This window comes from Juglans microcarpa x Juglans regia, chromosome 8D (assembly GCF_004785595.1).
Source record: "Juglans microcarpa x Juglans regia isolate MS1-56 chromosome 8D, Jm3101_v1.0, whole genome shotgun sequence".
Taxonomy (NCBI): Eukaryota; Viridiplantae; Streptophyta; class Magnoliopsida; order Fagales; family Juglandaceae; genus Juglans; species Juglans microcarpa x Juglans regia.
In genome coordinates, this window is record NC_054608.1 from 16,116,216 (window position 1) to 16,138,227 (window position 22,012).

At 36.8% G+C, this 22,012-nt stretch overlaps 1 protein-coding gene across 2 annotated transcripts; it reads left to right on the forward strand.

Annotated features, from left to right (window-relative positions):
- The first annotated feature begins 3,331 nt into the window (after positions 1–3,331).
- On the forward strand, positions 3,332–20,276 carry LOC121242894 (omega-amidase, chloroplastic). 2 transcript variants are annotated; one of them, XM_041140898.1, is made up of 10 exons: positions 3,332–3,663; positions 3,757–3,873; positions 4,566–4,790; positions 8,702–8,795; positions 9,487–9,561; positions 10,316–10,394; positions 18,351–18,366; positions 19,486–19,566; positions 19,756–19,838; positions 19,934–20,276. In XM_041140898.1, the coding sequence occupies exons 1-10, from the start codon at positions 3,391–3,393 to the stop codon at positions 20,010–20,012; spliced, it is 1,122 nt and encodes a 373-aa protein (XP_040996832.1). In that variant the 5' UTR covers positions 3,332–3,390; the 3' UTR covers positions 20,013–20,276. The 2 variants fall into 2 exon arrangements, with proteins under 2 accessions (XP_040996832.1, XP_040996833.1); XM_041140899.1 differs by lacking the exons at positions 19,756–19,838; positions 19,934–20,276 and having other exon boundaries at positions 18,351–18,446.
- Positions 20,277–22,012: the final 1,736 nt, after the last annotated feature.

Below are 22,012 nucleotides of genomic sequence, written 5' to 3' on the forward strand. Positions count from 1 at the left end.
ACTCTTGGATAATTTATCTATGGTTCTTGTATAAACACCACATTTATGTTATATTTTGATCATGAAATGTAATCTAATACATCATTGAGCATTCCACTACTTGCATACATGACATGTGTTATGTTACTTTTGCACAAAGCATGAAATAGTACTAATTTAGCATAATACATAAAAATGTCATTCTAGCACGAGGTATAGTGCATGTTATAAAATGAATACATGTCATGAAATATATTTTTGTCATGAAGCATAGCATAAAAATATTTTTATTACTATCCAATGTTAGGATGAGAGAATATCTTGGTAGAACTCATTTGTCCACTTTGAAGTAAGTAAAAATGGAGTGATAATCCAAGAACAATCAACGAGCTTTGAATTAATTCTTTTTAAAGAATTTCAGAGCGAAATCATATATGGCATCTAACACTGGTGGGTGCATATGTTATGAAACATTTAAGATCAATGCATTGAAAAATACATCTGCACAGGTCTGATGACGTAGTCTCAACCTAAGTTGTGCTACGGTCACCAACAGGTACTCACGAGTATAAAATGGAGAACTGTGATGTTACCAAATGTTTTTTACCATTGACCTTATAAAATATAAAATAATATATGCTATCAATTAATAATAAATCATACTTGTTTACAACTTAGGTATAAAATAATTATATATATGGTTCATGATTAATGATTTATTATTAATTGATAACATATATTATTTTATATTTTATAAGGTAAATGATAATAAATTGGATGAAAATTACATCTTTACAGTGAATTTCCGTTAGATTTGACGTTGTCGGTAGACGGAAGGGGGGATTGGGAAGTTTTGAAAATTCGGGAGTTCATTTTGATGCAATTATTAGTTTCAGAGGTATATTGTAAATTGAGTAAAAGTTCGATGGGGTAAAGTGTAATTAACCCCTATATGTAGAATTCAACTTTGTTTTCTTGAACAAAAAATAATACTGTTTTCATCATAAAATAAAATGATGAGTTTTAATAAATATTTATTAGGAGAAATAAAATCATCTAAATAAGTAGAGTTTTTAATATAAAATAAAATGATGAATATTAAATAATATTCCTAGAGAAAAAAATGATTTTTCTACAACTATATTATTTTTGGAGCTCCAAAATTAAATATGCATATTTTAAAAACTAGGCTTGGTTCAATAACACTAAAATACTCCGTTTAAAATAAGTTTTTACCTTTAAAATATTTGGAGGATTTTAAAATACTTGGCTCGATTTAAAAACCATTCGCTAAATGTAGGGCTGCAACTCGAGCAACCTGTTCAACATTTGGGTCTGACCCGACCCGACCTGACCCACACTTCTTGATCGGTTCGCCATAATCGACCCGACCCGCATATTCAACCTTTTTTTTTTTTTTTTTTTCTTTTGTTCCTTCAAGCCATACTCCCGCAGTATTGTTGGTGCTCTCAATTTCACTTCTCACTTCACGAATTGTAAACCCAAGGTCCCTACTCCCACAACTGCTAGCCTGTTGCTGACTCGCTGTCGGTTGCCTCTAGATCTCTACCCCGCCATGCAGACGCTGTCCATCTCTACCCTGTCGGTTGCCTCTGGATCTCTACCCTGCCGTTATGGTTCTCAATGTAAAGTGAAGTAAAAATGTAAAATAGAATGATTGAGGAAATAGAAATGGATGTACTATTGTGAAATGGATGTAATCAGGAAAATGAATTAAAGAGAAAATGGTGCACTGCGTGAGAAGAGTGAAAAGCTTGTGAAGTGTCTGATAAAATGGGAAGATGAACTCAGAAAACTCAAATCCCCATGGTCTTGGTTCTCTCACAGTCACACTCCCAACTCACTGAGTGCAACAACTTGGTCTCCATCGACGAAGTCCTCCACCTCACCGCTAGTCCCGTCCTCTGTAACTAGTCTTTCTCCCTTAACTTCACCCATGCGTTCCACAGCCGCTACAAAACCAAAGAAGACCTCGAGACTCTATACCTTCGATGACAACTTTCACTATCCTGAAGTAATTTTCGATACTCAGAGAAGGGTTAAAACTGATTTTGGGAGGGGGGGTAGGTTTCATCTACAGATTTTGTAAGCGGGTTGTACGGGTTGAACTCGATCAAGTGTTAAACCCGTATTTTTCGGTTTGGGTCGGGTCAGTGCTCACGGATGGGCCAGGTCACTCATTTTATGCACAGGCCTAGCTAAATGTACAAATAAAGATTCGTGATTTAAAATGACTTGGCAAGGCTCATGACCAACTTGAGTGGAAAAGGAGAGGTCGGTCACCGTCACCCCTACTCATCTTAGATTTCTGGTATGTCATTGTATAATTTTACTTTATGTAAGTTTGTAAAAATAAGGAACATGAAAAAATGATACATAAGTTAAAAGGTCACAGTAATGAATTTAGGAGTTTTAAGAGATTATAAAATATATAATAATTCTAAGAACTGAAAATCAAATGTTCATCTACCAAATGTATGAACTCAATTCCGAGATATGTAATTTGTTTATGAATAGTAATAGAGACAACTCTTCTAGAACTCATCTTTAAATGGGTAATATTTTTATAAAATAATAATATTTTGTTTATTTTACAAAATTTCTTGTATTTATAAAAATTTTGCAACATAATTGCAAAAATGTTGAAGTGAAACATTAATCATCGTGATAAAAAGTAGGGGTGGCAATTCATATTTGTATGGTATCAAGTCATTAGTATTAGATTATATGGGTCCACCCGAGCTTGACACGTTTAATTAAATTTGTGATATTCTAAAATCCTAAACAATCCATATAAATAATTGGTAGCACGAAACGACCTGTTTCATCCGTTTAGTTATTAAGATTTAGTGGGTTAACTTGAATATGATCTATTTAACTCGTTTAACCTAATTCAATCTATTTAACCCCGCTTCATATAAATGAGTTGAACTGATTTGTATTTTTATTTTTCAACCCAATTAATATAATTTTATATTAGAATACAAGGATAACTATATAAAGTATTTATAATTACAATTGGGTTCATCATAAAATATTTTATTATCAATATCCTAGCCAATAATATAGAAGAAAATTAATACTTTTATAAAGCAAAATTTCATATTAACAAAAAAAGTATTATAATTTCAGATAATAAATAGTCAAATACTAATATTAATATTAGATATTTCTAACCAAAAACAAAAAATACATATAAGATTAAATAATTTTAAAATTTTAAAATAAAATCCAAATCTGATTATCTTGTATCCTTTTTATATTATATATTTCAGATTTATTAGACATGTACCCTGCTCTAGTGAATGGCCGTCTAATCCAATACCATGGTTGAAGTGGAGTGGCGCAACTTCGGAGTATCTCAAAGGGTCAACAGTGGTAGAAAGTGAAATGAAAGCCGCATTATCATCGTTGCTCAGCTCCAAGACTGTCTCTATCCACCATCCCTCCTCTGCTATCTCTCGCACTACTTTCCCCTACAAATCCCTCTTTAAGTCTCCCATCCTCCCAATTCTCCCCATACACCAGAGTAATCGCACAAATTTCACCCGAAAATCCCCACTCCATACCAGCTTCGCTGCTCCCATAATGGCCTCCTCTTACAAGTCCGAACAAGCCAGGGTCCCGCCTGCCGTTCCCTTGCCCACTCCCCCAGTCACCAAGGCAAACTCTTTCTCTTGCACTCTTGCTCTTTTTCTTTTCTTTCATTTGATTTGCCGTGATTTAGTTTGTTTTCTTTCTGTGCGGTGATTTTAGTTCAAGATCGGGTTGTGCCAAATTTCGGTGACGCCCGATAAGGAGAGGAACATCGCGCATGCTCGGAAGGCGATTGAGGAGGCTGCCGCAAAGGGTGCCCAGCTTGTTCTCTTGCCCGTGAGTGCACCACCTGTACTTTGAATCTCATGTATTATGCTGTTTCTTCAATTTCCTCTTAGTTTTTCATTGTCGTAGAATTTGATTATGTTTCTCATGGACTCGCTTTGGACCTGGTGTTATGGTCGTATTGTATATATTTTTGGCACTTGTTTGGCTGTAAATCATCAATTCATGCGTTGCCCGATACTGTGAGATTTTAAATATTTCCATAATCAAAATAAGTACTTATTAATTTGCTAACCGCATGGTCCTTTAGATATTTTAACCATATGTATTGCCGAGGGCCTGGACACCCCGAAATTAGTTGCGACTTTCTTCCGCCAATAAAAGTGAATATTTTAACTGCTACGTATTGGCTATGTAGTACCATTTTGTTTCAATAAGTCTTTCTATCTGGCTATTGAGTAGAAAATACTGATTTGAATTCTATTCTTGATTCTAGGCTTAAGTTGAGTAGAGGATTTTATTTTTAGTGTTCCAAATTTTGAAAACTTGGAATGTTCTAATCTTCTTTCTATTTTCTCAGGCTCTCAGCCATCGAACTTAGTTATAAATTTGGGATTGTTTATCTTTAGCTCCTTTTATTTTTTCAGACATCAGAGAAGCTGATATATTTAAATTTTCCCTACATGATATATTTAAATTTTCCCTACATGGTTTTAAATTGTGACCATGTTTTCTCATGTCAGGAAATATGGAATAGTCCATATTCAAATGATTGCTTCCCAGTCTATGCTGAGGACATTGATGCAGGTGGTGATGCATCTCCTTCAACAACGATGCTTTCTGAAGTTTCTCGTCTTCTGAAGATCACAATAGTTGGTGGCTCTATACCAGAACGTTCAGGGGATCGATTATATAATACTTGTTGTGTCTTCGGTACTGATGGAAAATTGAAAGCTAAACACAGGAAGGTACTGTTTTAGACTTACCTTGCATGGTGTATATTACACACAAAATTGGCCAATTCTGATTAAAATTATGGATTTATATAGTCAAAACCAAATTAACCTTTTAAAACTGATGCTGAGGAATGGAAGGGCTGGATGTACCATTTTATGTCTTTCATGGCCATCTAAGGAATCTAATGTCAAGCATAGGCTATGACTTCAATATCACATAATACTTGCACCCAATTTATATAATCACACAAGTTATACTAGGCTACCTTTGTCTTGGTATTTTGCAATTAATTAATATGCGGTCTGGATTATTCTGTTAGATGTCCTATATTGTTTGTCTATATCGACAGCCTTGACAATATCATCATTTATGCATTTTCCTTTTGCCTTCTTACCCTTTACAGAAAAGGATCTCGGTTGTGTTTATATAGTTAATTTTCTTGTTATTCGTTTGCCACATGTTGAAATATGGTGACTATAAACCAAAGATTCAGGTTTAAGCCATGCACTGGTTGCATGCCCTTGCTATGCGCAGAAAAAAAGTTTCTGAATTCATTATAGGAATAGAAAAAAAAAAAAAAAAGAAGTAAAAAGATCCTGATTTTTGTGTGGTAACTTGATTCTAGTTGAACCTGAAGAATTTTTTTTTTTGGAACTGGAAATTGAAAGATCTTTTGAGAATTGAAAATCCGAGGATGTTATGCAACAAATAGTAATTTAAATAGTAGGGGTAGTGTAAGAGCTGGGTTTTGTGGAGGAAATTTCTTGGAGGCAAAAATGTCCCATTTTTTGGTTGAAGGAAGGTGATAAGTGTACAAAATGTTTTCACCAAATGGCGAACTCTCATCGAAGAAATAATGCTATAGAGGTCCTACATGAAGGTGATAACATTCTTTCAGATCAAGAGGCTATCAAGGAACTTATTGTGAATTTTTATGAGAAGTTGTTTAGGGAAGATTTCTCTTGGACACCCAAGTTAGAAGGGCCATTTTTTGACTCTATTGACCATGTGAGTGCAGAATGGTTGGAGGGAGCTTTTGAAGAAGAAGAAGTTCTTGATGTGATTAGAGGAATGGCAAGGGACAAGGCTCTGAGTTTAGATGGTTATTCAATGGCTTTTTTTCAAGCTTTTTGCGACATAGTGTGTGAAGATATTATGAAGGTTTTTCTTCAATTTCACTCATATATGAAATTTGAGAAAAGTTTCAATGTTACTTTTATTGCACTCATTTCTAAAACGGTGGGGGCTGTGGAGATGAGAGATTTTTGGCCTATTAGTTTGGTAAATGGGGTATTGTGAAGACGGGAATCAAGGGGTTGGGGTTGGGTGTTCGGGTAGAGTTTTAGTTCTACGGGAAACAAGGGGTTGTGGTCGGGTTTGGTGTATTTTGGGTGTTTTTCCACGGGCTTTTTGGGTCATTTTGGGCAAGGTGTTTTCTTGTATACATTCAGTGTATTTGGTTTCTCCATATGATATATATATATATAATTTTTTACTTATAAAAAAAAAGGGGGTGTACAAGATTATTTCTAAGGTGTTTGCTAATCGCACGAGTGTGGTGATGGAGAAGATCATTTTGAAGTCTCAAAATGCATTTGTGAGGGGGAGACAAATTCTTGATTCAGTTTTAATTACTAATGAATGTTTGGAGAGTAGAATTAAGTCGGGTGAATTTGGAATTTTAGTTAAACTGGATGTGGAAAAAGCTTATGACCATGTTAGTTTGGAGTTTCTCTTGTACTTACTTGGGAGATATGGCTTTGGAGAGAAATGACATTCGTGGATCAAGCAATGCATTTTAACGTCGAGATTTTCCATCTTCGTGAATGGTTCTCCAGTTGGGTTTTTCAACAGTTCGCGTGGTTTGAGACAAGGAGATCCTCTATCTCCTTTTCTTTTTGTCCTTGTTATTGATGCTTTGAGTGGAATTATTGAAGCGGCAGTGGAAGGAAGTTTCTTGTCAGGTTTTGTGGGGGGAGATGAGTCTCGGAGTAGCTTAAAGTCTCTCATATTCTTTTTGCTGATGACACTTTGATTTTTAGTCAGCCAATTCAAGACCATCTTCGTTTTTTGAGAGCCCTTTTGTTATGTTTTGAATATGTTTCAGGACTTAGAATAAACTTATCTAAATCTGAAATTGTTCTTGTGGGTTCCATTTCGAATGTTTCAGATTAGGCCAATATTTTGGGGTGTAAGGTATCTTCATTGCCTTTGAGGTATCTTGGTCTTCCCTTGTGGGCTCCTCATAAATCTGGTACGATTTGGGATGAGGTGATTGGGAAGATTGAAAGGGGATTAGCTGGATGGAAAAAATTATATTTGTCTAAAGGGGGAAGAATAACCTTGATTAAAAGCACGTTGTCTAATCTTCCTACTTATTTTGTTTCTCTTTTCCCTTTGCCGGCGGGGGTGGCAAAAAGAATTGAGAGGATTTTTCGTACCTTTTTGTGGTGTAAATGAGAGGAAAAAAGGTTTCATTTGGTCAGTTGGAATAAGATTTGTCAACCGGTTTCTTGTGGAGGTTTGGGGGTGCGAAATTTGAGACTATTTAACAAAGCACTTCTTGGGAAATGACTTTGGAGATATCATATTGAGAGAGATGCCTTATGAAAAAATGTTGGTGTTGGTGTTCTAATGAAGTAAGAGTGCATGGGGTGAGTTTGTGAAAGACCGTTCGGATGGGTTGGGGGAGTTTGTTAATCATTTTATGTGGGGATTCAGCTCTCAAGATTGCTTTTCCTTCTCTTTTTAGGATTTCTAGGGAGCAAGAAGATGCAGTGGCTGGTTCTTTTTCTTGTATGAATAATAATCTTCAATGGAATGTAGGTTTTGTTAGGGATGTGCATGATTGGGAAGTGAATGTAGTTTCTGATTTCTTTGGAAGACTTTGTAATTCGAAGATTGCCCAGGGAAGGGAGGATAGTTTGCTGTGGGTTCATGTAGGAAATTCCAGATTTTCGGTTAGTTCCTTTTACAAGGTGCTAACCTGTCATTGTGGCTATGATTACCCTTGGAAAAGCATTTAGAGAGTGAAGGTACCTAGTAAGGTGACATTTTTCTGTTGGTTGGAAAGATTTTGAGGGGAGAAAACATGTTGCTGCCATATGGAAGATGATTCCTTTGTGCTTGATGTGGTGCTTATGGTTGAAGAGGAATAGGAGGTGCTTCGAAGACAAAGAATGCTCTATGGGAGAACTTAAGGATTTTTTTTTCCCCTATAATTAATAAGAATTTTATGATCATGAATAGGCATAACCAAAGTACACAGGAAGTATACAAAGGAAATACCTACTACACTCTAGAAAACAGGAAAACTAAAACAGAAACAGATTCAGTACATTCTCATCATTCCTTACAAAGATCTTAGCCTACAAACTCAAATTAGAAAATAAAAAGTTTCGAAGATCTTCAGGAGAACTTTTAGGATTTTTTCTTCTGTACTTTGTATTTTTGGGCTAAGGCTCTTGTATTGAATGGTGATAATTTTCATGATTTGCTTTAGCTTTTTTTGTTTCTAGAGTGAATAAGGTATTTCCTTTGTATACTTCCTGTGTACTTGGGCTTTGCCTATTCTTGGTAATAAAATTCCCTTATTAACTTAAAAAAAAAAAAAAAAAAAAAAAGAGCTTGGTAAGGGAATGATCACAAAGGATGAAGTGTGGCTTTTGTAATTAAGTGAATAATAAAATCAATGAACCAATAAAATAATAAAAAAATTAAGGTAATTAGGAAAATGCTGTGGTGGATTGTTGAGAGCAAAAGAAATGCTTAAAAAAACATATAGGTAACATGCATTTCTTAAATGGTATGAACTAAACTTCACTTATAACAAAACATAGTACAAACTAAATTTCTAGAGAAGATAATTTCACAGAACTTCTTGTTAGTTTCTACTTATTTTGATATACGTGTTGGACTACAGGTACACCTTTTCGACATTGACATTCCTAGGAAGATTACCTTTATTGAATCAAAGACTCTCACAGCCGGGGAGACTCCGACTGTTGTGGACACGGGTAATCTTTACAATTGGAATTATTATGCCAACTTAGAGAAGGCTCTTTTTGAGGCCACATGCTTATTTAAGTTTCTGACAATTACAGTGTTTTTAATGGAGCTAGCTTACATGACTTTTTTGTATCACTTTCTAGCTCCTAACTTGTACCTAGGTGTTCTCTGATGTATACTTCTTGTGTACTTGAACTATGCCTATTTAATTGTTTCAATAAAAAATATGTTACCTATTAAAAAAAAAAAGTTTTTGACAATTAGGTTGTGGTTTGAAAGAGAGGAGTTGTGATATTTTGGGATTAGCTTTAGGAAATCTTTTGGTTCATGCATAGTTTCCTAATCCATTTACTTTGGGGTGTTTGGCTTGACAACCATATTGTGACCTGAGGGTGTGGGGTGGTATATAATATAGTCTTCGAATACTATGAGTTCTGTCTACACTATCTGTTGGCTACTCATATAGTCTACAAGCATATTGGAAAACCTCTACATTTATTGAAGGGAAAAGATACCAACGCATAGATTGGAATGGAACACAAATTTGCCATTGCACCTGTTGTATTAATAATTGTTATCTGAGCATCTTTTTTATGCTGAGACTACCTGCGATGTTGATCTTTTCCATTGCCTTGTATCTATTTCTCAGGAAACTCTCCTTCCTTCTTGGGCCATTGTAACCATTGGATGTTATTGCAGATGTCGGGCGTATTGGTATAGGCATCTGTTATGACCTTCGCTTTCAGGAGCTGGCAATGATATATGCAGCAAGAGGTTTGTTTGTTCCTTCCATTGACCTGTGAAAGGTTGAACATTTTTCTCTACTGGTGGATGTTATCAATAGCAGTTAGCTATTGATAGTCAATGACTAAAATTTCTGTCATTATTTTGGTTCATCAACAATTTATAGCTGTGATAAAGAAACAAGGAGAGATTATAGTTTCTTGTACTCCACATGATTGTCCTAATCACATCTACATGGTATCCGCAAAGCTTATTCTTCTTTCTTACTTTCCATAGAGTTATCCAGAGCCACTTAATACTGTATTGCTTTTTATGACATGTCCATGTCATCATTTTAACTTCCATAATTGCATTTTTCAAAGATTGTCAGTTTAGTAATATAAAAAAAAAAAAAAAAAAAGGGAAAAATTAATGCAAATGAAACACAAAAGAAGAAACTGTTTCCAAGGGTGTAAGATGGATTCCCCCCCCCAAAAGAACCCATAAAAATCCCACTAGAAAAGGATTATGTTACTCAATCCCATTCATGCATGCCTCTATTCGAATCATTAATCATTGAATGGAATTGCTACATCAAGATTGTGAGATGGTGCTTACTCTTCTAAGTTTCTCTGTTTCAATACAATTATCCTTATTTCTCTTCTGCTCATTAATATATTCCTTTAGGGTGTGATTTATTTTAGCGAACTCTGCTTATCAATCACACTGTGATTTGTTTATACATCATCCAGTCCTATTATATGGGCATTGAACGCTAACAGAATCAAGTTGGTTTTGATGTCAGGTGCTCATTTGCTATGCTATCCTGGTGCATTTAACATGACTACCGGACCATTGCATTGGGAGTTATTGCAGAGGGCAAGGTAGGGATAAATTTCGCTAATTGCCAGCTGATATTCCTTGCAAAGTTCTGCTATTGTAAACACAATGTTGTGTGTGAAAGAGACAGAACCATGTCAAGCTGTTATTTTTGCTTATACTTACACTGGTGCTTTAAATTATTAAATAACATAAAAACCTAGACTATGTCTGTAAAGGTATTACTTCAAGATCCTCACAAGAACACAGTAAGGATTAACAAGAATTCAACCCAGAATCAAGAAACAATAAACAAGCAAGAAAGGAACCCAAGAATCCAATGAATTAATTCTTGGTAAAGGTTTTCGAGGAACCTTCAACCTCCAAAGTAAAATCAATCCTCAACAATTCTGAATGAAAAATACAGAGTTCAACTACAACTTTTATACAAGTGTTTACAAGAAGGATAAAATGACGTACTACTATAGTTTTCTCTCTGTACATTTCGTTACCGATGAGGTTCTTAGGGTCTGTGAAGTGAGATTTCTGCTGTGTTGAGTGCTGTTTAAGTGAGATTAGGGGGATTATGGGGTTTGTGAACCATTTGGTGATAGAATCATAGGAGTTTTACTTGTTGAAGGATGGGAAGTTCTTGTTCATTACTGAGAGGACTAGGAGGGTGGTGAAGGAGATGAGGTTGGGAATTCCTATTGTGCATTGATTTGCCAAAACACTAAAGGATTGCATGAAGGGTGAAGAAGGATTTTTATACAACCTCAAGGGAGGGCACCAAAAGCTTCATCATGCAGAGGTGTTCAAACGTTCATGGACATTACATGGCTTTGGTGGAGTACGGTGGTGGTGGTTGACGTAGTTTCATTTTCATACCTAAAGAATTGGGAGGTAAGGGTTGGAGGAAAATTGCGGATGCACTATGGGAAGCAATTTTGGAGAAAGGGCAATAGCTTCATGGCGGAGGAGGGGTGGCGTAGAGGCCACTAGGGTGGTGAACCACCCACAGAGCCCTTTGTATAGGAGGTTCTGGTGCAACAGAATATGCTATGGTGGTCAGGCTCCACCTTCTTATGGGACAGCGAGGGCATAGTGGAGAGGTGGAGGAAGTAGGCATGTCATAGGTCTGGAAAAGGAGGATGTGCACAATACCTTGTTGGATGTGCAAATGCAGTTGTCGGTAATGCAAGAGAAGGTGGAGGCTCTAATACAGTGCATTGAGGAGGATTACAAGATGGGCCTGGGTGATGCGTATGGATTGGGAAATACAATGGGCTTGGGCTATAAGGCCCGTGGGAAATTAAAAAATTCTGAGGGAGCAGGGGGCAACTTAAGGAGACTGGGCTTGGCTCTGAACTAATGGGCCGATTGATGGAGACTGAGCCAGGTCCAAGCCAAACGAGACACGGTTTGGCTTAAGGAATCAGGGCAACATCCTAGGGTTGGAACCCAGCCCATGTGGAGGGTTAGGGGGAGTGGAGAGGCTGGGCCTTCTACCTGCAGGAGCTAGTCAACGGTGCCGGAGAAGGGTGTCGAGGAAGAATCGCGAGTCACTCATCGGACTCGTGAGAAGACAATAGTGGTACTGAGGAGTTCAGGGCGGAGATGGAGGACTCGAGAGAACGAGATGAAGGTGCCAAGGTGTCAAGAACCATAGTTCATGCTCCAATCAACCCGTTGGGATTGCGAGGGGTTGAGGAAACCATCGACGGTGGCTCAAAAGGTGATCTTGGAGTTGCCAATAGATGACCTAGAAATGGTTATCAACACTTTCTCACGGGTGGAAGAGGAATCTCATTCATAGCTCCATAGACAGTGCCGATGGCTAGTGGGCAAGAAGCTCATGTGATTTCCTCGCTGACAGACGTGGTCTCAGCCATAACACCCATAGACAGGGCTGAGGGGTAGTGGGGAATATGTTTAGGTGATGTTCTCTCTGGCGAAGGTCTCTGGGCAGTGAATGGGGATAGAGAATGGCACAGGGGTCAGTGAGGTGAAGTCAATGCCTCTTGATTTCTCGTCTGAGTTAAGAGGACTTAAATTACACTCTTCAGTTGGTGTATAAGGAGTCTGAGGCAGACCCAGAACTGTTATGCACCTTGTCTCCCTTGCTTACAACAGGAGGCTCACCGAGGGGTGTAAGGAATTTGGTCTGGACTGGAAAAACCAACTTGACAGAATGGTTTGGTCCAGACAGGACCGGACCGAAATTGAGACTAGTCGGTCTTGGTCCCACAAATTGTGGACCAAAAAAATTTGCTCCGTCCTAGGGTCTATAAATTTTGGACCGGACCGAATTCCTATATATATTTTAAAAATATTTTTAATAACTTAATATTTTTTTTATATAGTAATTATATAAGTTAATGATGTAATTTTCATCTAATTTATTATCATTGACTATATAAAATGTAAAATAATATATGCTATCAATTAATAATAAATCATAAATATGTGATAATTTACGTCATTATATGTAAATAGTTACATCATACATTCATACATACTCTACTATTTTCACTTAACTAAAATAATTAAGTATTTTTTTTTAAACACCTAAGTTGCTAGTAAGCTTGAATAATCTATATACAATGAAATTATTTGATATTCATTAATCATATATAAAATGTATGACATTATTAATAATTATGCATAAAAGTTTTGAGTTACTAAGTATTAACTATCAATATCATTAATATAATCATAGTAAAATATTTTTTTTTAATAAGTTAGTTACATAATTTACATTATGTGGAAATCCCATTAAATATGAAGATGTGGAGTAATTAGTGGTAGATATTGAGATATTGTATTAGTGGAGTAATTAGTGGAGTAATTTATGGTAGATATTGTTTCGGAAGTTTCTATTTAGGAAGTTTCTATTTTCCTGTCAATTAGTTAGGTAGATTTTCCTCCTCTTATTCTAGGAAATTCTTTCCTTCTTTGATATTTCTCTTGTATCTTAAATAAAGATCACTAGCATGTACAGAAATATATTGAAAATATCATTCTGATTTCACATTAATAATTCACTTAATTTTAATTTAGTAATTTAAATAATTTTTTTTTTAATTTATTTGAAAACAAAAAGATGAAACAAAATAACAAAATAATTGGGCCGGACCACCAGACCGGACTGGACCAATAGCTACTGGTCCGGTCCCAATGGATGTTTAGTCCAATCTGGTCTTGGGAAAATGATGGACCAAAAGTTTTGGTCCATCACCCCCACCCCCTCGGGGGATTGGTTTGGACTGGACTGATTTACACTCCTAGTCTCACCATCGGATTGGGTGATTCAGAAACTGAAGGATATTCAAGAGTGTGTGGGAATTTCTTGTGACAGGTTCAAGGAGCTATTCAGGGCATTACTTATTGCTATCGAGGAGGGTCGGTTTCAATCTCCTAGATTTGCCTCTATGAAAAATAGTGAGCTGAAGCATCTCACTTGTTCAATCAATTATGACAAACAAGAGGGGAGTACTAGCAAGGGTAGATCCAAGGGAAAAGGTATTTCTACCCATGAAGCCTATAATTCTTCCTTGGAACATCTGGGGTCTTAATAATCCCAACAAGTGGTTGCGGGTGAAGAATCTTTTACACCATTGGAAGTTGGACATTGTGTGTCTACAGGAAACCAAGATGGAGTTCATGGATCGTAGCATCATCACTAGCATTTGGGGTTTTCTATTTGTGAGGTGGGTGTGCCTTTCATTTGAGGGAGCATCTGGGGGTATCCTTATGTGGGATTCAAGGGTGGTTGAGTCTATTGAGGAGTGTGTTGGAAATTATATGGTGGCATGTTCGTTCAAAAATGTGGAGGACAGTTTTTTTATGGGCCGTTGCTAGTGTATATGGGCCAAATGTGGACACGCTTAAGAAGATTTTATGGGAGGAGCTTGTGGGTTTTGGTAGTTGGTAGAATTTACCGTGGTGTATTGGGGGTGACTTTAACATCACTTGGTTCCCTAGGAAAGATCGAGAGAAGTCTTGTATAGTCAGGCAATGAATGAGTTTTCAGAATTTATCTTCGATATGGACTTGGTGGATTTACCACTTGTAGGTGGCGTGCGCACTTGGTCTAATAATCGGGCTTGGTCTTGCTTGGGCAGATTTTTGGTGTCTCCTTCATGGGAGACACAATACTCTACCTTGCTTCAGAAGAGATTGGAAAGAGTCTGTTCAGACCACTTCCCCATTGTATTGGATTGTGGAGGCATTCATGAGGGTAAAAAGATACTTTAAGTTCGAAAATATGTGGCTGAAAGTGGTTTTGTGGAAAAGGTGAGGTCGTGGTGGTCTTCGTATTCTTTAGAGGGTTCACAAAGCTTTATATTTGCTGGGAAACTGAAAGCATTGAAGAGGGATTTGAAGAGGTGGAATGTTGAAGTCTTTGGACACATTAATAGTAAAAAAGAGCCCCTTATGCTGGAACTAAAAGGTTTCGAGGAAAGGGAGTGCGCTCCTCTTTCTGTGGAGGACTCTTGCAGGAAATTAGCCATCACTTTGGAGTTTGAAAAGGTGCTTCTTATGGAGGAAATTTTGTGGAGACAAAAGTTACTAGCCCTTTGGCTGAAGGAAGGGGACAAACGTACTAAAATTTTCCACCGGGTAGCTAATTCTCAGTGTAGGAATAATACTATCGAGGTGCTTCAGGTTGAGGGACAGATTTATTTGGATGATGATGCTATTAAGAGCCACATTGTCAATTTTTACAAAGACCTTCTTGCTGAAAAATCCCCTTGGAGACCAAACTTGATGGTATGCCTTTCGAGAATATTGATTAGTTAAGCTCTAAGTGGTTGGAGAGACCTTTCGAAGAGGAGGTTCTTCGGGTGATTCGTGGGATGGCCAAGGATAAAGCTCTGGGCTCAGATGGGTTTTTGATGGCCTTTTATCATGATGGGATGTAGTGCGGGCCAATATTATGCAGGTTTTTCGGGAGCTATACACCTTTGGTAAATTCGAAAAAAGCATTAATGTTTCTTTTATTGCTCTTATCCCTATGAAAGTTGGGGCTGTGGAGGTGAAAGACTTTCGGCCTATTTCTCATAAATGGGGTATATAAGATTTATCTCAAAGGTGCTTGCCAATTGCTGAGTAGAGTTATGAGTAGTATTATTTGAAAATCTTAAAATGCGTTTGTGAAGGGGATACCAATCTTGGATTTGGTATTGATAGCCAATGACTGCCTAGATTGTAGAATCAAGGAAGGCATACCCGGGCTCTTGTGCAAGCTAGACATGGAAAATGCTTATGACCATGTTAATTGGGATTTTTTATGCTATTTACTTGGGAGGTGTGGTTTTGGGAATCGATGGATTTCATGGATTAGGCATTGTATAACTATGGTTGGTTATTCGGTTTTGGTGAATGCACCGGAAGGATTCTTTAACAACTCTAGGGATTAAGACAAGGGGATCCCCTCTTCCCTTTGTTTTTTGTTGTTGTTATGGAAGCATTGAGTCGTATGTTGAGAGCGGCGGTGAATGAAGGCTTTCTTGCTGGATTTTCAGTTGGAGATGTTACTATATCTCACATTCTCTTTGCTAATGACACTACTATTTTGTGAGCCTAACAGCAATCATATGCAGTATTTGAGGGCTGTATTACTTGCTTTGAAGCAGTTTCAGGCCTGAAGGTAAATATCTTGAAGTCTGAAATGGTTCTCGTGGGTGGTGTGAACAATATTCAGGGCTTGGCAAATATCTTGGGCTGTAAGGTTGCTTTGCTGCCTTTGAAATACCTCAGTCTTCCGTTAGGGGCTGCTTTCAAGACAAAATCTATTTGGGATGGTGTTTTAGAAAAAATTGAAGAAGATTGGCCAAGTGGAAATGGATATACTTGTCCAAGGGTGGTTGATTAACTCTTATCAATAGCACTCTATCTAACCTCCATACATATTTTTTTATCCCTTTTTCCGTTACTTGCAAGTGTAGCTTCTCCTATTGAGAAAATTTTTCGCAACTTTCTTTGTGGGAGGAAACTAAGTTCCATCTTGTTGGTTGGGATAAAGTTTGCTCAACAATTCTATGTGGTGGGTTGGGGGTGCGTAACGTGAGGGTTTTCAATAAAGCACTTATGGGGAAATGGTTGTGGAGATATCATAGGGAAGGGGAGGTTTATGGAGAGAAGTCATGGATTCCAAGTATGGGAGAATGTGGGGGGCTGGTGTACTAAGGAAGTTAGAGGGACCATGGGGTGGGATTGTGGAAAAGCATTAGAGCTGGATGGGGAAGATTTGCAATTGGAAGAGGTGATAGAGTTTATTTTTGGCATGATGTCTGGTGTGGCGAAAGGGCTCTAAAGCAGGTGTTTACCATGCTCTACCATATTTTTTGTGACAAAGAGGCTGTTGTGGCTGACTTAGTGGTACTATCTAATGGTGCTGCCCATTGGAATGTAAATTTATTGAGAGCAGCTCAAGATTGGGAGTTGGATACGCTTGCTGATTTCTTTGACTTGTTATATGCAATGTCGATGGGCAATGAGATGGAGGATAGGATGATTTGGTATTTGAGTGGAAATAAAAAATTCACAGTGCGCTCCTTCTATACGGCTCTCTTAGGTTTTTCTAATGATCATAGTTTTCCTTGGAAGGCTATTTGGAAATGCAAAGTACCTTCTAAGATTGCTTTCTTTATATGGACTGCATCTTTTGGGTGGATTCTCACGTTGGATAATCTGAGAAAACGTGGTCTTATCATATTAGATTGGCGCTTTATGTGTAAGAGAGACGGGGAATTAGAGGATCATCTATTGTTACATTGTGAGGTGGCCAAGTGTTTATGGAATGAGATCCTTAATCGGAGAGGGGTGGCTTGGATCATGCCTAGAAGAGTTAGGGATATTCTAAGGTGCTGGACGGGAATTAGGAGGAATGCCCAAATAGCTACTGTGTTGAGAATGATTCCTCACTGCACTATGTGGTGTTTGTGGCTAAGAGAAACAAGAGGTGCTTTGAAGACATGGAGTGTTCTTTGGATGAGCTGGAGCAATTTTTCTACAATACTTTACTTTCTTGGGCCTAGGCCATTATTTGTAACATGGACAATCTTCATGACTTGCTTGTATCTCTCACTAGTATCCAGATGTAACTAGGCATGTTCGTTGTATACTACCCGTGTACTTAGGCAATGCATTTTATATCAACAAATTTTACTTTGAGAAATTCTATTTGCAGTCCTAAGTAGGGGACTGCATGTGCAGTCCCATTGATGAATGGGAGTAAAATGGAAAAAAACATCATTTTAAAAAGGATAATTGTAATTTTAAATTTTTTTAAACATAACTGTATGGGACATAACTGTATGGGCTTGCATGAGCAGTCCCCCTCTTGCTGGCAAGGAAATCTGCTGATCTACCACCTTGAGTCGCTAGACCAGCATTATAACTGGCAGGTGGGATCCACGCGCTTCCCCACCCAGCAGCACTTTGGTTTTTCCTCTGGTTTCAAGAGACAGTTATATGTTTTCTCTTCTGCTGGGAGTAGACATCATTTCTTCTCTTTTTGAGGATTTGGAGGAAGAGAATGTGGAAAGTTTTATTGGATATCTTGAAGCAGTCAACTGTGGCTTTTAGCCTTGGTTTTGCAAAACCTTTGTCGTTTCGTGTCAAAAATCACATTTTAGCCAGACTAATGTTTTTGGCTCCATTGCCTCTTTTTATTTTTTATTTTTTTAATTTAAGCATTGTGTTGGTTGAAGGGGATGTTTTGTTAGGGTTCCCCACCCCCTCCTTTTCTATCATTTTTAGTTTAATGAACTTAAATTCATATTAAAATAATAAAAAAGGAACAGAAGGAGAATAAAATATCTTTCCCTTTACTGCAAGCACAGCATGAAAATATCTTTCTCCTCCTTTTAGTATTCCCCTTTGCCTATTTGCCTCATTGATTATTCAATGATCTGTAGGTTTACGTATAGAAGTTTCATGTACTCATTTTGTAGCCATATGTGATAAACGTAACAATTCTTTTACTGAAATTTGCCTTGCTTTTCCATGTGCAGGGCTGCAGACAATCAGGTGTGCATACAAAACTTCATTTTTATTATTCTATATGATGAATCTTGTGGCTAAACTTCTCTCATTATTGATGTCTTCAGGTAGTTTCTGAAACTCATATCATTGATTCAAATGGAAATATTGTGATAAATTTTGTTTTTAGAACTCACCAGTTTGGCAAGAGTATGAATCTGGCTATGATATTCCGCGAATATAAATCATAGCCTGAAGTGTCCATTGGCAGAATTACTCTGATTTCCTCATAGTTTTGTTTCAATAATGTGTCAAAGATTGCTTGGTTCATAGAATGTGGAATGTTTTCATTTTCTAAGAGTTTTTGTAATTTTCAGAGTCAAAGTTTGTTGTTTTTTCAATCCCCGTCTCTAAAGTTCGTATCTTTTATAATGATTCTTTGCCATTCCAATTTTCCTTTTTCATTGCCATATCTTATTAGGGGAAAATACACTTTCCACGCTCCAACTAATTGATGTTTTACACCATGCATCACAAACTACCAAAATTGAACATTTCACTCTCCAACTACTAAAAACTCGCACATTGCAACATTTTGGTGTTCTTTGCAGCGCTAGTGGTAGTAGTATGGTTGGTAGTTTGACAAAGGAAATTTGGTTACTAAAATTGATCAAAAAGAAATTTTATCACGATAATAGTTTTGATCGGGTAAAAGACATTGCATTTGCACAGTCTTTGGGGTTCTTCATCATTAAAAATAGAGAAATGATATTTGCAGCCTTAGGGTGTGTAAGCCTCGCACTCTCTTTGAAAAAAGTGGATAAATCTGGAACCTACATGAAAAAATTATTTTTTTAATAGACCCCACTTTTTTCAAAGGAAGTGCACTGGACTTGCACACCTTATGACTGTATTTAGCACTACTTTTAAAAAAATATGTCGTTGATCAACTTTTCAACTGATGTCTTAGCTCATAAATGAAATTCGACATTTTTTTTTTTTTTTTCTATAAAGGTCTTGCCGTTTCGCATATTATCAATCTCTTGGAAGACATCTAAATTGATTGCAAGCATGCATTTTTATCTTCAATATATTTTATTAAAAAAAATACAAACCGATAAGGAAAGTCTCAAGTGTGTTTTTCATCTTGAAAATTTTAAATGGCAGTTATATGTGGCAACCTGTTCTCCTGCCCGAGATGCTGATGCTGGTTATGTGGCTTGGGGCCACTCCACTCTCATTGGACCAGTAAGTGGATACTTTCATCTCACTTTTCTTGAACAATAGCCATTCCATGGCTGATTGATGAATGCAAGAGAAAAGTTAAAATCGATTCCTTCGTGGTTAAGTTCAAGCTTGTGTCAAGACTTGGTGAAGCTTTTTAGGACTGCAAGTTACTACCATTTAGGCACTTACCAAAAGCTATAACTTTGACAGTTTGGAGAAGTCCTAGCTACCACCGAGCATGAGGAGGCTATAATCATAGCAGAGATTGACTATTCCGTAATTGAGCTCAGGAGGTAATATTCTAACTAAATATTCTCTTCTGCTTGTGAAATGTTTTTAAAGGACTTTGTCTGGTATTTTTTAATCCTAATTCCCGTATAATATTCAGGACAAGCCTCCCCTTGTTAAAGCAACGGCGAGGTGATATTTACCAATTGGTAGATAGTCAGAGGCTGAACTCTCAGTGACAGAAGAATGGAATTATTGAGGTCTGTTCTGATGCATGGACAGATTTTCGATCAGAGAGGTTACTGAAATAATAACGTGACACCATTATGTTCTGGATCTATATTGCATGAAGATTTCAGATATTGCAGGTTTAGGTGAGTTGGAACTTCAATTTCTGGCAAAAGAATACTCTGTTAAAGTTCTAAGATTCTCAATGACTTTAAAATGCTTGGGTTTGCTTTAGTGTTAAATGACTTAGTTTTGGAGGGTATACTCCTTCAATCCTATTGGGTGCAAACAATTTTCAGAGTTACATTCCATGCTGAAAATTCGACAGTTTACATCCGTGACATGGGCGCACTACATGGGTTTGGGATTTAACTATCTAGATAAAAGACTGGTTCACAATCTCTGAGGTTCCTTATCATCAATATATATATATATAGAAGGTTCCTTATCATCAATATATATATATATATATATATATATATATGTGTGTGTGTGTGTGTGTGTGTGTGCGCGCGTGTGTTGCGCTCGCCCTCGTGTGCGTGTATACTATGTATGTATGTATATGTATGTATGTATGTATGTATGTGTATATATATATATATATATATATATATATATATATATATATATATATATATATATATGCATGTTTATAATATGAAGACCAGTTCTGGGACAAGGTTGGATGTGCATGCATAATCCAGAACATGATTTTGCTAAACATTCAATAATCATAACAATCTGGTTATTAAAGTCACTACCAACATAATTGCTACACTCCTTATCTAACTTTTGGCAATATCATTGCTATATTTGGTTGTCCAGCATTACCATCCTAATTTATCCAACACAAAGGTTTATTGTTGGCTGATGGCATTATTCCAGGTTAAGGGATTAAATTACTTAGAAGCCGGTTTGTCAATCTTATAGAGACATTATACAGCAAGTGGGATACGGATAGGATCATATGGAGACAGCTTGTGCAAGTTTTATTGGGTTGTCTAAAATTGTCATGCTTTTCAACTTTCCCTTCATAGTCATTGAAACAAGGCCCCCCCACGTACTCATTGATACCCAACAACACTCTGTACACATTGAAATCCAACGGGCTCGTGATATAGTACAAAGTTTACTAATAACGATCCTTTTTAATATAATCCTTTTTAGTGTAGGTCCCATATGAGCATTTAATACCGTACCTATCTCTCTTTATATTGAACCATTTAATTCAGCAAAATAATCGTAAAGGATCTCAATTCAAACTTCCGTGACTTTGCAATTTCAACCATTAAGCAAGAGTAAGTAGAAATTGGAAGCGCAAATTTCTTCAGATATGGGCACAAATTATCACCAGTATAAGTCCTTTGTTCAGAGCAGCACTTCCAAACTCACTTGTGCAGACCAGCCCAGTGCGTCAGCCTTCTCGAAACCTTTTCCATTCACCTTTAATTCATATTTCCAAGAAATAAAAGATAGACATAACATTTAGGTTCTATTTGGAACTTGGATTGAATGGAGATCAACTCAATTCAATTTAATTTTAAATTGAGTTTAATATTCAAATACATAATTTTCAAATTATTAAATTTCATCTCAATTCAAAATCTTTTTACATGTGGAATTTACAACTTTTTTTCAACTCCTTTTCTTTATATACAGGATCCGTAATTTTTTTAATTTCTCATAAATATATATAAACTTATCTTAACATTTAAATATATATAAACTCATTTTAGGTGAGTCTCAAAAAAGTTCGTGCATGTCACGTGCTCAAAAAGCATGTATCATTTTTATAGAAAAATTGGAAAAAAATTTCTTTAACCCAATCTAAAAGAAAATTTTGAAATACTAAAACGGGTCGCCATCCCATGGGCCTGTCAGGTCGTGGATAATAAAAGCCCTTGTGGCAAGCTGAATTTGACCATCTACAAACGGGTGAAACTGAATTTAAGACTGTTCATTATCAAAGAGACAACAAAGGCCATATGACAATAAATGAGGCATGCAATTG